The sequence below is a fragment of the Prionailurus bengalensis genome, chromosome C1, assembly GCF_016509475.1.
Source record: "Prionailurus bengalensis isolate Pbe53 chromosome C1, Fcat_Pben_1.1_paternal_pri, whole genome shotgun sequence".
In the NCBI taxonomy this organism is placed as follows: domain Eukaryota; kingdom Metazoa; phylum Chordata; class Mammalia; order Carnivora; family Felidae; genus Prionailurus; species Prionailurus bengalensis.
The window spans coordinates 200,471,786-200,487,300 of NC_057345.1; the positions used below are offsets into that span (position 1 = coordinate 200,471,786).

At 36.0% G+C, this 15,515-nt stretch overlaps 1 protein-coding gene across 4 annotated transcripts in view; it reads right to left on the reverse strand.

Annotated features, from left to right (window-relative positions):
* Positions 1-399: 399 nt before the first annotated feature.
* BARD1 (BRCA1 associated RING domain 1) overlaps positions 400-15,515 on the reverse strand; it is an 83,673-nt gene continuing 68,557 nt past the window's right edge. For all 4 annotated transcript variants that reach the window (XM_043577733.1, XM_043577736.1, XM_043577735.1 and 1 more), the window contains 4 exons: positions 14,725-14,857; positions 14,098-14,190; positions 3,891-3,988; positions 400-2,817 (listed from right to left, as the gene is read on the reverse strand). In XM_043577733.1, the coding sequence (XP_043433668.1) occupies positions 2,485-2,817; positions 3,891-3,988; positions 14,098-14,190; positions 14,725-14,857 (657 nt within the window). In that variant the 3' untranslated portion in view covers positions 400-2,484. The remainder of the gene's footprint in view (positions 2,818-3,890; positions 3,989-14,097; positions 14,191-14,724; positions 14,858-15,515) is intronic.

A 15,515-nucleotide genomic window follows, 5' to 3' on the forward strand; every position in this document is an offset into this window, starting at 1 on the left:
AAGAAAAAAAAAGTTAGATAGGGTAAAGTATTAACGGGAACAGATAAGTAGTGACTGCCAAGGGGGAAAAAAACTACAAAACGCAGGCAGAACTAGAAAGCAGCCATGTGTAATACTGTGGCCAAGCCACCTACCCTCTGGCTTTAACGGAACCATGAAGGAATCATCCTGTAATAACTGATGCCCTTAATGAGGATTCCAACTATCAAGGTTACATTGTATTCAGACAAATTTATGTAACGTAATAAAGTGCCTAATATACTTTAGAAATATTTCTATCCAAAATTAATTGCAATGCATTAATGTCCCAAAAGATAAGCTTTTGTTAGCACAGGTCTTGCTAACCTGTGTTGTTCTTCAACGGTGCAGAATGAGCTACTTCTATAGAAGATACAGAGACACAGAAACACAAGTAACTTTAATGATTTGTAGTAAATAAAAAAGAAGCTGGAATCTATGATCAAAAAATGGAAACAGTTACAAGTGTATCTATACGGAAATCACAAGATTTAACAGCTTAACATCAACCAACTGCGGTCAAAATATATTTAAAGAAACCAAAGAAAAACTACAAAACAACTGCTTACAGTAGAACGAAGGGAGAGGGAGGATAAACCCAGAAAATGACTGAAGGAGAGTGAGCAGCAACCGTCAAAGTTGTTTCACAAACAGGGATTCGAATCAGAGGAACACACACAAACCTGTCTAGGAAATGTGACCAATGAGGCAATAGAAAATGACTAAAAGTCAGTTATAAGTCAAAAATGACAACCCAAATCCCAGAGAGTCTTAAATTATGTAATCCAGACATTATCTAACCCCTCAGATTTGTTTGGTGCTATGGTGTTCATCATTCTCCATTAGGATGAAATGTGGGACAAATACATTACTGGTTGGAGAGCTTTTTCAGAGCCGATTCATCCTTAAAGGTCAGGGTCCACAGTTTATCACTGCATTTACATAATGTATTTCTTGATATGGAAAAGTAACATGTCAAAAGAGGAATTACAGTAAAATTTATTTTTAAATAATCCGCAGAATCTCAAACTTACAAATAAATGAACTTTAATAGGTTTATTAACTTCACACTCTCAGTATTCTCATCCAGGACTTAAACTGTTCTCTAGCCCACCAGGGACCAAACCTGGCCGGGCCCACAGTGTCTCCCTTCCTATGTCTTTAATATTAGCACTAGATTCAATTTCTAGGGAGACTTACTCAAGAATTCTGCTTCTTAAAGAATATTTTTAAATGATCTCATTTACCTTGTCGATTCATTCACAAATGAGAACACTTCCGTCAGAGGAACCTCCCCCAGGCCTCCCATTCTCAGGTGGTGTCCTGTCCACTCTTCTCATCAAACCTTAACTGTCTTGGTATTAGAAGTAAGTCCTTCCCACTCCTACCCTTAGACTTACTGTTAGAGCCTTATGTATCACATGGACAAAATTCTGTTCTAAATCAAGTAATCCCCAACTTCTGCCTCCACAGCAATCTAAAGTGGAAAAAAAAAACCAAAACTTTACAAAAAAAGAAATTAAGACAAAAACAATTATTTTAGCATATATAGCAAGGTCTACCAGAGAAAGACTGGTTCCTAATTTGTTAATATTTGATTGACAATTTGCTAGTCTAGTAAGACCTTCTAAGCAATATTGATACTAAAATGTGTTAAAGAAAATGCTCTAAGTGTGTATATGTATTTATATATATGTATATAGACATTCATATACTCTAAGTGTATCTATACATACATATACTGTAGAGAAACACAGTTACAAAGTGATAGCTAACAATAAGCAAGCATATACAATAAAAATATGTACCATAAGCCCAATGTTTTCACCACCAAAGAATAATGTTATGGTTTAAGTCATGATTTCTTGATGAATAGATAAAAAGGGATAAAAATGTAGGAACTGACATCCACGTACATTATAAAAAACTAAACACAATGTAAGATGACGACAATTGTAGACAGAAGAATTTAATACCTGTGGTGGTACATTCGGACCAGGTACTCTACTTTCATTACAATAAAGCCAGAATCAATTATTTAACAATATTCCTTGTTCACCAAAGGATGGGAAGTATTTTTGCTGGTGGCAGCAAGTGTGGATTTTCTTTCATCAAAGAACATTAAAAGGCTGAGATGATAATGATACTACTTGTATATTTAACCCATAGTTCTGAAACTCTCTTCTTAATCTTTAATAGCTGATAATCTGAATAAAAAGACATGATGAATCAAAACATACACCAGTTTTAAAAAGAAACATCCTTCAAAGCAATCTCAGCATCTAAATGGCAAACACAGAATGAATTCCTAATCTGGCCTAAGCTTTTTTTTTTCTTTTTTAATTCAAGGAAAAAACGTGCATGAATGAGTCTACCTATTTGTAAACATGTATATGATGAAAACAGTGCAATGGCTGGTTCTCACACTGTGTAAGTTCAATTTGAAACATTAATCCGGTGCGATATTTAGCTGTCAAGAGGGAGCAACGCAAAGGACATCACACAATCTATAAACCAGCTGGAAGAAGCCATCCAGACTTTGCCCTGCCGCACCCTCTCTGGGCGATGGTTAGACAGATCCTCATAGATGATATACTGCGTGCAGAAGCGCTGATCGGAGTCAGCTTTCGCATGGTACGCGACAGTATTGATGGTCTGAGTCACGTCGCTGTCCGGCTTGGGCTTTCTACTGAGAACCTGGCCCCCAGCTGCAGTGACAAGCTTAACAAGGTTGTCCTTTGGATGGTGTTTGAAGGCTCCCCCAAAATAGAAGTAGCAGCCATCAAACAGCTTTGGCAACTGAAATAACAAGAAAAAACTTGTTAAAAGCAGATGAAAACATTTAAAAACACTGCATAGGAATGAGGAAAATAAAGATAAATAGTCATGAGCAGTTAAGAAGCTGCTTCAAAGAAGTGCTGGGATAAGCTGCATTTCAAGTACACTATTGGGTCAGGAAAAAGACTTCGCTTTATAGATTTCCTATTTATGATTTCTTCCTTGAGTCACCATCTCAGGTACTTTCCCCCCTTCAGATTTTAGGTGTGCTTCGCGTATGCGTGTGGGAATGAGTGTGTGCGGGTAGGTATTTTAAAAAGCAAACAAACACTGCTCATCACACTTCTTTTAACAGAATGTTATTCATATTTGGTGGGACTTAAAGCCTCAAGAATTCCTAGGGTATCTGAAATGTGCTTCAGGGATCCTGGGCTACATTTAATAAAAGTATAGGAGTAACATCATTTCTCTGGATCTTTATCCAGTTCTGCCCATCCTTACTCAGGTCTCTATATGTTACCAACCTCAAGTCTCCAGGACAGTCCTGGCGGGAGGGTGGCCTCCAGGGTTCCAGATACATATTCCTTGGGGTAGAGTATGTTATGATGCCATGGCTAGGGATCCAATTAGCTATGAAACACATTTCTTTGTGTTCTATTGAATAAAAAAGTTTCACAGTTGCCTTCTGCGAAAATTCTTCTTCGTCATTTCTAATATATATATGTACACAGGATAATGGAATAGCATCCATTAAACCTGCAGTATGTGGCAATAAAGACATATGGGAACTCAATCCAAGCAGCAGCCATAAGTCTTCTTTCAAGTGACTTTCTGCATCTGAGACTTCTCCCCAGATTCTGAAAGGTTTATGGGAATGTTCAAGATGCCAACAATCCATTAACAGTATGAAATTATCACCTTCTGGATTTTACTGCTCATTGTGATCATCTCTCAGAATCAAGTGCTTGAAATAAGCACAATTAAAATTTTAATCAGTCACCTGTACTTGTTGAAAGGGCAAGAGAAGTTTTTCCTGATGGTGATGATATAAAGTTATAATAAGAACAATGAAAGTAGTAACAAAAGAAAAATACCAGCTGTTCTTTGTTGAGCCTGCTTCTCTGTGGTCCTTCAGGAATCTCATACTTTTCCTCCTGTTCACATGCTTTTCTTTGTAGACATGCTTTCACCCCTAACAAAAAAAAAAAAAAAAAAAAAGGATAAAAGGAAAATAAATATCAAGTGAGTATTTGTTTCTTACTGAAACAATTTACCTAGATGACTTTTCTTCTCCATCACTGTTCTGAAACAGAAACAGACACCTTATTTATGTTAAAACAAAATATGATTAAAAATGTTTTCCACATAAAGAAAATATAAAAAAATCTTTCCTTCAGAGGACTGAACAAAGTAGTACTGAACACTAATTTTAGTTTCTTTTCTGAGAAACCTAAATCAATACGCTGTTCACAGCAATTATACAAATCTGAATTTTTATTTATACCAATTACCAAAATGAAGGTGAATAAAAAGTCCCTCATGTAGTGCAGCCCACAATGGTTTGAACCTGAGGGCCTACCAGCAGCACCTCTCATTTCCAGTCCTAGGTCTACCCTCCTGTTAGATCCTTCAGTGGGTCCACACACCTAGCTCAGCTGGGCACCCAGTAGGGACACTACAGTGCTTGTCCCAGAGCCTAGGACAGGTCTGGGATTTGACAGGTACACAATTGAAGTCTCCAGTCCACGGACGACATGGAGAATATGCCAAATGCTTTAGAGATGTTTCAATAGAGATGATCCAAGATGCTGCTTTAATATATAAAAGTCGGAAGATTTTAACAACCGAATTCCCCATCTCTCCAAAAGCAGAGCTCTGTCAAGAGACTGAACTTTTTTCTTAACCTGGGACTATTAACGTATATTCAAATTCAACATTCAACTCTGGGATATCTATAATTCCCTATCATGTGATTATTAATTTGTTAGTTTTGCTTATGCTTTGGTGTGCCTTCTCCCAATGTTTTTAATACAAAATTCATATTTAGCCAAGTTTGTTATGATGAATTTCTGAATCTTATTATTCTCACTAACTTATAAATATAATGGTTCTATAAAAACTGTTGGGTTTCTGCATTGCATAAAAATTGCATTTTAAAAATACTGTAATTTTTAATAATTGCCCACTGACTAAAAAACTATCTTTCTAATGGAGCTCATATTAAAATATGTACTGTCTATTGAAAAGGAGTCTCAAAAATTTTGACTAGGTCAAAGTATCATCCCAGAGACACTGCCAGTGTGCTTACATCATATACTGTTTCTATATTAAAAACCAACCTAAAAAACATTAGCAATCTAAATCGTGGACTTACCTTAAACTCATTATTTTACATGTGAATATTTTTTTTTACTTCTTATGTCTTCAGCATGAGCCACCCCCCGCTTCCTAAACCTCCTTTCCTATAGCTCTGCAGAACATTCCTATCAGTATCTTTAGATGAACATGCCAGCATATAAAGTCAAGGACTGAATACTCCCATGGTAACTACTGTAACAAGTGAATGGCAAATGTCTAACTACAGGGATAAATAAATGGGCTGTGCCTATGTCAGCTGCTTACCCATTTTGCAAATTTATTTGGTTGATTATTTAAACTGTCAAAAAACCCTTATTTATTACACTGGTATCTTTTGATCCTGGCACCGTGCTGGCATTAGTATCAGTCAGCAGACACAAGAATGTCACAAACTGCCCAGGGCAGTCACAAACAGGGCAGCATGGCCGTTTCTGTGCTTCTGTAGTGGGAAGGTACCCCAAATCATAAAACTTTCAGCTTTATAGCAGATGCTCAGTACAGTTCTATAGGGTAAGACAGGAAAATCCATTGCTCTAATTAATGAGTTGAATTAAGAATACATTCCTCTGATGTTCTCTTATTCTAAGCAACAATCTGCCAACTCTCTGTGCCACTTATATCAAGTTAAAGATGAAAATAAAGCATTTTCCCCCTGAAAATTAAAGAATAGTGTCCAGGTCTTTAATAACATGTTTGAATGATGACTAAGTATTGTTAATTGCTGTCACAGCACAGAAAACATCAATTTTTTAAAGTCAGGAGTGACATCTAGTCCAAGGGTTGCAACTCGAGTGTCTCCGAGGGCCCTCAGATTAGGTAAAGTGTGAGGAACATCATGTTAAGTGGTAGGAAGCTGGGGAGACTGCAACCACCAGGAAATGTACAGGAAACTTGAAACTTGAATGGCTACATGGGACAGAGCTGGTCCACATAAGTTGTATCTGCTCTGGTCCTCAGGCTGCCAATTTGAAACTCTTGATGCTTTGTCTAATCGACCTCTTCATTTCAGATAGAGACTGAAGTCTTAAGAGATTTAAGCAGTTTTCTCAGTGACACAATGGAGATGAGAACTCTGATATCTTCCAATTCCTAGAGCAGTTTTTTTAATCTTTTTTCTTCTTTAAGCTTTACTCTTTGTTTAAAAAAAAAAAAAAAATGAAGCATCTAAGGAAATGCCAGGCATTTTCTACACAGATTTAAGGTATTGTACCTCTCTTACAATAAGTCATATAACCACTTAATAGATGACTAAGTAGGAGGATCCATATTTTTTAAGAGATTAGCAAAAAGTATAACAAATGGCAAAAAGTGCTGACTATCCTGGGGGAGGGGGTATGGGGCAAACAATGCATTTGGCTTTGTTTTTAGTGAATCAATGATTTTACTTAATCTGATGCCTAAGTTGCTACTCTTCTCGACATTTACAAAAATTACGAATTCGTATCAATTTTCCAGTGAACCTCTTTTGAGGTAAACCAAGATTTACTAAAAGAAAGAAAGAAAGAAAGAAAGAAAGAAAGAAAGAAAGAAAGAAAGAAAGAAAGAAAGAAAGAAAAAAAAAGAAAAGAAAAGAAAAGAAAAGAAAAGAAAAGAAAAGAAAAGAAAAGGAAAGGAAAGGAAAGGAAAGGAAAGGAAAGGAAAGGAAAGAAAAGAAAGAAAGAAAGAAACTTTCAGCAATTTAAAGTGATACATTAACATCATCAATGAAATAGAAGAATCTACCAGGCAAAATATGACCTAATTAACAAGTCAAAACAATGGATGGTATTTACAAATTTTTATTTATTCAATAAAAAGTTAAGCAAACTGCAGCAAAAATTCTTAAACCCATCTTCTGTGTTAAACAAAGTATCAGAACTTTCATAACATCCACTGACATAAAATCATCCAAAATACAATATACACTGTAATGCTTATTCTCTCTATATGTATGTCAAAATTTAAAAATAGACCACTTTCTGGGGCACATGGGTGGCTCAGTCGGTTGAGCGTCTGACTCTTGATTTCCGCTCTGGTCATGATCTCGCAGTTTGTGCGTTCTAGCCCTGTGTTGGTCTCTGTGCCGATATCGAGAAGCCTGCTTGGGATTCTCTCTCTCACTCTCTCTGCCCCTTCCCTGCTTGCTATCTATCTCAAAAATAATAAACATTAAAAAAATTTTAAAAATAGGCCACTTTCCTCCAATTAAAAGATACTTCTTAAAATTTAACCAAAAAATGTTTTATGTTTATACCATGTACTTGGCAAAGTCGTCATTATTCCATCATCCGTCACTAAAATAGTTCAGCAGAAAGAACTTATCCTTTATCCTCTCTTTTGAAGAAATAAGCAGCATATACAAGACCACTTATTAGCTTTCTCAGCTAATAATTTCCAAACTGAAATAACTAGGTGAATAAGCTATGTTATTTATGTAAACACAGATTTCTACATATGCCGGAATGATAGATACTTTATAATGTGTCCAGCCACTATCCTTATAAAAAGTTTAGATCCTTTCTTCCTTTTCACATGTTCATTGTTTTGGGATTTTGACTGAAACCACCATTTTCAGAAATATAGGAATGAAGTACCGGTTTTATTAAAACTCAGAAATTCTTTTAGCCCAGATATATTCCTGATCATGTCTACCATTTCAGGTAAGCTTTCCTTTGGCCCCGATCTTATTACTTTTTTATATATGGGAAAGCAGCCCAATTCCCCAAGTGCTACTTAACTCAAAGTCATTAACTCAGTCATTAAGGTAGCTCTGGCTACCTTAGTAAAGCCTGGAATCTTTGCATAGCAATGCAGCCTATGGATTCTGGGCTACAATGGCTTTAAGAGAAGCTTGTACTATACAGAAAAATATTCCTTCATTCTAAATCTCTAGTAACCACTCTTAACCTCCTACATCTCATAACATCACATATATCAATGAATGTGTATTTTCACAAACCGCTGATGATGTTTGTGAATCTATACTAAGCTTAATCAGCTTTATCTTAATCTAGTTTTAGAAGGGGGGAAAAATCTAGTTTTACATCATGGAAATGGGAAGGAGTAGGAAAAAAGGGGTCCTTGAAACCACAGCTATACACAAATGATTACAGAATACAATGAAGATGGAATAAAGCTTTGACATGGAGGCCTGCTAAATGTCCAGAGGGGGAAACTACCCCTCCATGAAGGGCTATAGAATCTGCTCTTTTTCTTCAAAACCTAGAGCAGTAAATAAACCCTTATTTTAAAGAACTGCTATTTTTCTGGAGCTATCCATAGCTGAAATAGCACTGAAAATTTCAGAATTAAAGATCACTCTCAGCCAACATGTAATGTCCTAAAAAAATAAACAAATAAAATACAGAATCAAACAGCATTCTATGTCAAAATTAAGTCCTAATAAATATGTCATTATATCCAAAGTGGACACTTATGGAACTCAAAATATTAGTAAAATAAATATTGAAGAATTTACCCTCAGACTCTATTAAAAATGAATATCCGAATTGTACAAACAAAATAATTTATTTTTCAAATGCTTTTCAATTGGGCTTTTTAAGCAAAGAGCCTATGATATCACTAAACATTAGAAAAAAGGAAATCATCACAGGAAACCTTACACAACTGTGACAAAAAAATGGAAAAACAACTTATGCTCTCCCTGCAATTTCTGAAAACCTGGGTGGCCAGTACAAGAAGAAATAAGTCCCATATTACAAAATGCCACAGAAAAGAGTGGAAGGACAATGAAATGAAGGCTGAAAATATAAAATAAAAGCTCAGTGTTCCACTCAGGCCATCATCAACATCTAGACTTGGGATATTGCAGGAAACACTACTGCAGATCATTAGGTTTTGTAATTCTATATAAATACCAGTTAACAACTGGCTATTTCTGGCTACTTTTTAGGCCAGTATTCTAACTACAAACATATTTATATACAAAAACAGATTTCTTCATGGGGTAGTATGCTGAATTTATTTATTTTACTTAATGTATATTGAGAAGCAGGTCAAATTCTATCTTAAAAATGTATTATAGGCTGTATCATAAAATCCTCTTAGGCAAAATATGGGTATCAATTCTAAAACCCTGTATTATTCATAATATCAAAATAATTCCCTTTTTAGAGTTGTGGTTAAAGATCAAACTCAGTCTAATATCCAAAATCTCTTCTTAATAAAATAATTTAAAAATTCATACTTGGTATTCTTTTTTAGTCATATATTTAAAGTTTATGTATGTAGGAATTTCCTCTTTGATTGGCAGGACAATCACCATAACAAAATGTCCTTCGTAGTCTAGAGAACAGGTGTAAATGATCTGGCATGTTAGACTACAGAAATATACACACGGGTTCTAATTTCCCTGATAAACACTGAAGCTCTTACCTATACAATTAATCTTTGGAAAGTTGAAAAAGAAGATATACTTTCTAATTGTTATTCAAATTTGAGAAGCTAAATTTCTTCCAGAGAGCATGGATTTCACTCAACCGACACACAATGTTTTCAAAAGTGTTACAAATAGGACTCTATTAATCCACCAGTTTTCTTTTGATTGTTCCTTTGCCTGTATGCTTTCACACATTTATCTAGGGTTAAAAGTGAAGATATAATTGTTTTATGTTTTTTTAAAATGTAAACAATCCTTTTTTATAATACTTCAAATGTAACCATTATCATATAATAACATGATTTTTTTTCAGAAACTATCTTTAAACTTTTCTTAATTCTTTCATATTTATTCCCCCTATGTCCTGCTATTAGAAATAACAATGAAAATGTTATTTTCCGTATTTCTTCTGTATTTCTGGCTTAGGACAAATTCTCAGAAGTGGGGCTATTAGATCAAAAGATGTTATTTCTTTTTTTTTCTAACGTTTATTTATTTTTGAGAGACAGAGAGACAGAGCATGAATGAGGGAGGGGCAGACAGGGAGAGGAGGACACAAAAACCAAAGCAGGCTCCAGGCTCCGAGCTGTCAGCACAGAGAGCCCGGTGCAGGGCTCGAACTCACGAGCTGTGAGGTCATGACCTGAGCCGAAGTCAAAGGCTTACCTAACTGGACCACACAGGTGCCCCAAAAGATGTTACTTCTTAAAAAAAATAATCCTCAGAGCATTTTTGGTGAAGGATTTCTGTAAGCATGAAGTTGCCTATCAATCTTGGTTGATAGAATGCTTTGGTATATTTACTTTTTGGTAATTAGCAAAGTTTAAATAGAACTGAACAGATTCTATTTTATTGAAGTGAATAAAATTTGAAGAAACATTGTAATGGAAAAGTGTGAGTCTGTTAACCGGACTACGAGGTTATATGATGGTATAACGATTGTCTTTTAGGCTCCATCGTCTTCAACTAAAACAAAAACAAAAGCAAAAACAAAGTACCCTATGTGGTGCCTCCTCACCTCACAGACCCCAGCCCAATGTAAAATGTTGGGCACGTTCCCCGAGCAATGCCCTCTGGTGCTAAGGCATTTCAAACCTTCTCCAGCAGCAACTGTATTTAAACTGAGATGAGAGTGGGCAAGAGAGAGAGATTACTAAAGAAAAGATGACAGCCATCTGCTCTCCTCTTCACACTGCGATGAGAAATGAAGAGGCAAAAGAAATTTTTTTTTAAAGGTTAGGCTGGAGGAAATTTTGAAAGCAGGGTACTACAAGGACAGGTCAGTAAAAGATGTTTCCCCCTTTTGAAGGCTAGGTTACATCTTTATGTAGTTCCACCTTACTCACAGTCTAGAAGGGCGATAAAAATTACATATTCATGCATCTTCTATTTTTTTCATTCTAGACATGTTTTAACAACCTTTGTACAATGATGGTTCTACGTTGCCTGTGAGGAACTGGCACCAGACCAGGGCTTAAGCCCTAAAATTTAATCTTAAGGAACTTTTCCTATCTCTATTTCCCATTTCTATGAAATAAAAACTACAAAACAGATGGCTGGTACAATAGTATCACTATGGCTTAATCTCAGAATCTTTGTTGGTGTATGCATTAACTACGACACTGTAATATACTCTCACATATCACATGGAAAAAATAAGAGATGGACCAAGACAAAACATGGTTAAACAGAAAATATCCAATAATTAAATTTAGCAGTAATTCTTTAGTGTTCGTTTGTTTAAATTTGTTTAATTTGTTAAATGAGTCAATTATCCACAGAGAAAAGTTTAGATAAAATTTCCTCTTGACGACTCTTGGGTAGTTCAGTTGTTAAGCATCTGACTTCGGCTCAGGTCATGATCTCATGGTTCATGAGTTCGAGTCTCACATTGGGAGAGCTCAAGCCCTGTTTTGGATAAGCTTGAGGCCTGATTCAGGTGTACATGAGCCCTACTTCAGGTGAGCCCTGCTTGCTTTTTTCTCTTTCTCTTCTCTCCCTCCCGCCCTTGTGCCACTTCCCCTCAAAAAAAAAACAAAAAAATCCCACTTGAATCTTCTTGGTTTACGGAAAATCCCATAAAAAGATAATAGTGACATTTCTGTATAGTTAAGCCAATAAAGATTTTGTCTACCAGCAAGCTAATGGATATCTTCAAACACAAGACCTAGTTTTAATAAGTCATAAATCTTTACAATTAATTTTGAAAGCTTTGGTCCACCTCATCTTTCTTCAGTGTGGATGTTTTCAGACAGTTTTGAATAGATTTGAACATTTTTAAAAATCAAACTGACGCGTCTGACACTAAGATCAATGTAGTGAGACATAAAGACTAGAAGAGAAGGTATTTGCAGTTTCTTGCCTTCTGTTGATACACCCAGTGACTATTTACAGTAACTGTCTTAAAATCTGACCCTATTTCTCTTTGGATTCTGTGTTAGAAATAAGAGATCCCATGCATCCCTTATCCTACAGAAGCACTGACACTGGAGTGTTATTCACGACTGAGAATCACCAAATAGCACACTATTGAGTCAGTTTGACATGGCTAAGCCATTAAACTGACAAAACTTCCATTTCTTAAAGGCAGATTTTATGGAAACCAATCACGTAGCCTATATATTTAACCAGATGCAAGTTGAACATATTCACAAGAACTAGACTTAACCGGCAATGCCTTAACATTCAAAATTTCACACGACTTCTTCATTGTTAAGACCTTATTATTATGAAAACCCACTCCTTCTGATAACCACTGGCAAAATTTCTGCAGCAGGTTCAGTAACACAGCATCTACCATCATGGAACCATTTTAAATCAATGTTTTAAAATGACTGAAGCCCAATAAAACTTGCCACAGATTTGAAAGGTAAAAAGAGGTTCAAAAATAAGAGTAAAGCAGAAATTTTTTTTCTATGTACGTAATAACCCAGTCCAATTGCTTATTATACTTCTTAAATTGGCCATGACCAGGAGAGACAAAAGGAGAGACTAGTAACTGTTAGGGACGAGAAGAGATGAGTGGCAGTGCTAGTCGTAGCCTCAGCTGGGTCTGACCCCTGGGTGGACACGGGCATCGCAAGGAAAGTGGCAGCTGCCTTTAAAAAGGACATGAATACCAACTGCTAAAGGGAAACTGTTCTACAAACCAAATTAATTTCAAACTGAGATTAAATTAATAACACAATTAAGATCTTGGTAAATCAAGCATTTCTATCATAAAACCTTCAAAGCACAAAGCCATAACATAAAGTTTCTTAAAGCTAATTCTAATCCATCATTTGCTTCTTACAAATAAAGTTTCATTTAAAATACTATTCTTTTTTTAACTTTTTAACCTGAAATAATTACAGATTCATAGGAGGATGCAGAGATGTCCATGCGCCCTTCCTCCGGTGTCCAATGTTAACACCCCACACACTACAGAAGAATCTGACACTGATACAACCGATAGGGCTTATTCTGATTTCATAGTTATACACGCACTCAGCTACATGCGTGCACACGAGTGTGTGCAGATGTATACAATTTAATCACATGTGTAGCCCTGTGTGATGTACCCACCACTGGGGTCCAGACGCTCAGCTGCATCATCACAAGACTCCCTGGGCAACCTCTTTACAGCCATTACTCTTTTCTAAAAAATTAGTTAACAGAAAAGGTATACACATTGTCCTACTTCAGCCATCATATCAAAAGTAGATACTTTAGCTACTGAAGAATTGGAAGTAACTCCATATGAGCTTTCTTTTTGTCTGAAGTCCTAAGTGAATCCAAGGTCAGGAAAACCAAACAAGTGAGAGCAGGGGAGGTAGAAGGCAGCTCTGCAGGTGGTGGTGCTGGACCAACCAGAAGCAGGTAAGAGTTTGGATAATGGCTGGTGCAATCGCCCCAAATCAGGGAGTACAAGGCAGTCTAACTCCTAGCAGCTTCCTAGAATATACTGGATCACTAAGAAAGCATGCACAGTTTTTAGAAATCATAAGGCAAAAGCAACAAATTATTTCATGTCATGGTAGTATATTCAAAATGTGTTTAAGTTACATATATTGTTGGATTGCTGGAAGCTTAAAACCCATTTACTCTTTATTAAAATAGTTCCTATTGTGAAAAAGAAGACTTTAAAAAAGACTAAAAAATTCTGTGGACACTCATCAAGAACATCTAAACAATACCACCAACATAGGAAGCTTTTTCAAACTGCAGCGACTAACCAGAGGTAAGAAAAATTAGCGTTAAGTTCCTTAAATAATTATTGGCAGTAGTACACCATAAAAAATGAAATTAATTGGGGTGCCCAGGTGGCTCAGTCAGTTGAGCATCCGACTTCAGCTCAGGTCATGATCTCACAGCTCGTGAGTTCGAGCCCCACATCGGGCTCTGTGCTGACAGCTCAGAGCCTGGAGCCTGCTTCTGCTTCTGTGTCTCCCTCTCTCCCTGCCCCTAACCCACTCACATTCTGTCTCTGTCTCTCTCAAAAATAAATAAACATTAAAAAAAAAATTTTTTTTAATGAAATTAATCTACTCAATTCATTTTGTAGTTCTCCCAAATCTAATACTTACATTCAAATTTTAAGATCCAACATCCATTGAGAATCCCAAGCATACATTTTAGGGTACTTTGAACTGTATCTCCAGGAATAATGACATGAGTTACTAGAATACAAAAAAAGAAGCAACAGAAACAAATATATACCAAAAAAATTCTTCAGTGATTATAACTAGTCTGTGCTTCATAATCTGAATTTTCTTCAAAAGCAACCATTTGTATACTTAGATATAAGACTTTTTAAACTAAGTATCACTCTCCATCCTGGCCAACAACATGAAAAACCAGATCATAAACCATGTATCTTAAAGCCACATTAACATATATTTTTCTTTTATTTTCAAATTGTAACTAAAGAATTAAAGTATTACATTGCACACAATTTATTTGTCATTAGCAAACAGATAAGTTTGCCCTTCTGACACACTGTTCTGTCCTAAAATATGTGCAAAGCTTTAAACTTTACATTTCCTGACTAAATTAGGTCTGTAAAAACATTTTAGATTATAAGATTCAAAGTATACTGCCATTCCCCAATGATTAAAACATATAATTGATGAGAGGAATTCTACAAATAAAATAGGATTGCCTATTTAAAATTTTTTTCAGACAAAAATAAATAAGTATATAAAAATCCTCACCTGTACTGTCGAATTCAGCACATTTTTTAGCCTTAAGAATCACTGCAAGCTCACTGAGCATTTTCTGCTGTTCTGAAGAAAGCCCACTGCCTATAAGCACGAGAGGTCCATCCCTACGCTGACCAGTGTTTGTCTATTAATGAAAGGGGAGATACCACAGTGTTAAAATCATTTAAAAACTAAAGAAACCTATTAACTTTCACTTGATAGAAGCTTGAATCTCAGTATTTATCTTCCTCTGTCTAGTAATTCCCCATAATTTCCATCGAATTGTGGCTCAGAACCTAATGCTCAATGCATTTGAATAGTTAATTTATAGTCCTTCCTCCCCACCTCACCCCAGAATAAAATGCTAAATAGTAATGTAAATGCAGGGCATCTTGTTTCCTTGATTCTAAACTGGATATCTCTAGAATTTTATAACTTCATTCTGTCACCAGTAAGCCTTTCTTAAAAAAAATTATTTATAATCTCTGCACCCAACGTGAGGCTCGAACTCATGACCCTGAGATCAAGAGTTGCATATTCTACCGACTAAGCCAGTGAGGAGTTCCACCTTCTTTTCTTAAGTAACCCAAAACACCCACTTAAAATTATTAATTCCCTATCTCCCCTCCACTAACTTATTCTACTAAAGTTAAACTTGGTTTGGTCTTTTTTTTTTTTTAATTTTGAGAGAGTGTGTGCAAGCAGGGGAGGGGCAGAGAGAGGGGTACAGAGAATCCAAAGCAGGTTCTGCACTGCAAGCATGAAGCCTGATGCCAGGCACAAACTCACAAACCATGAGATCA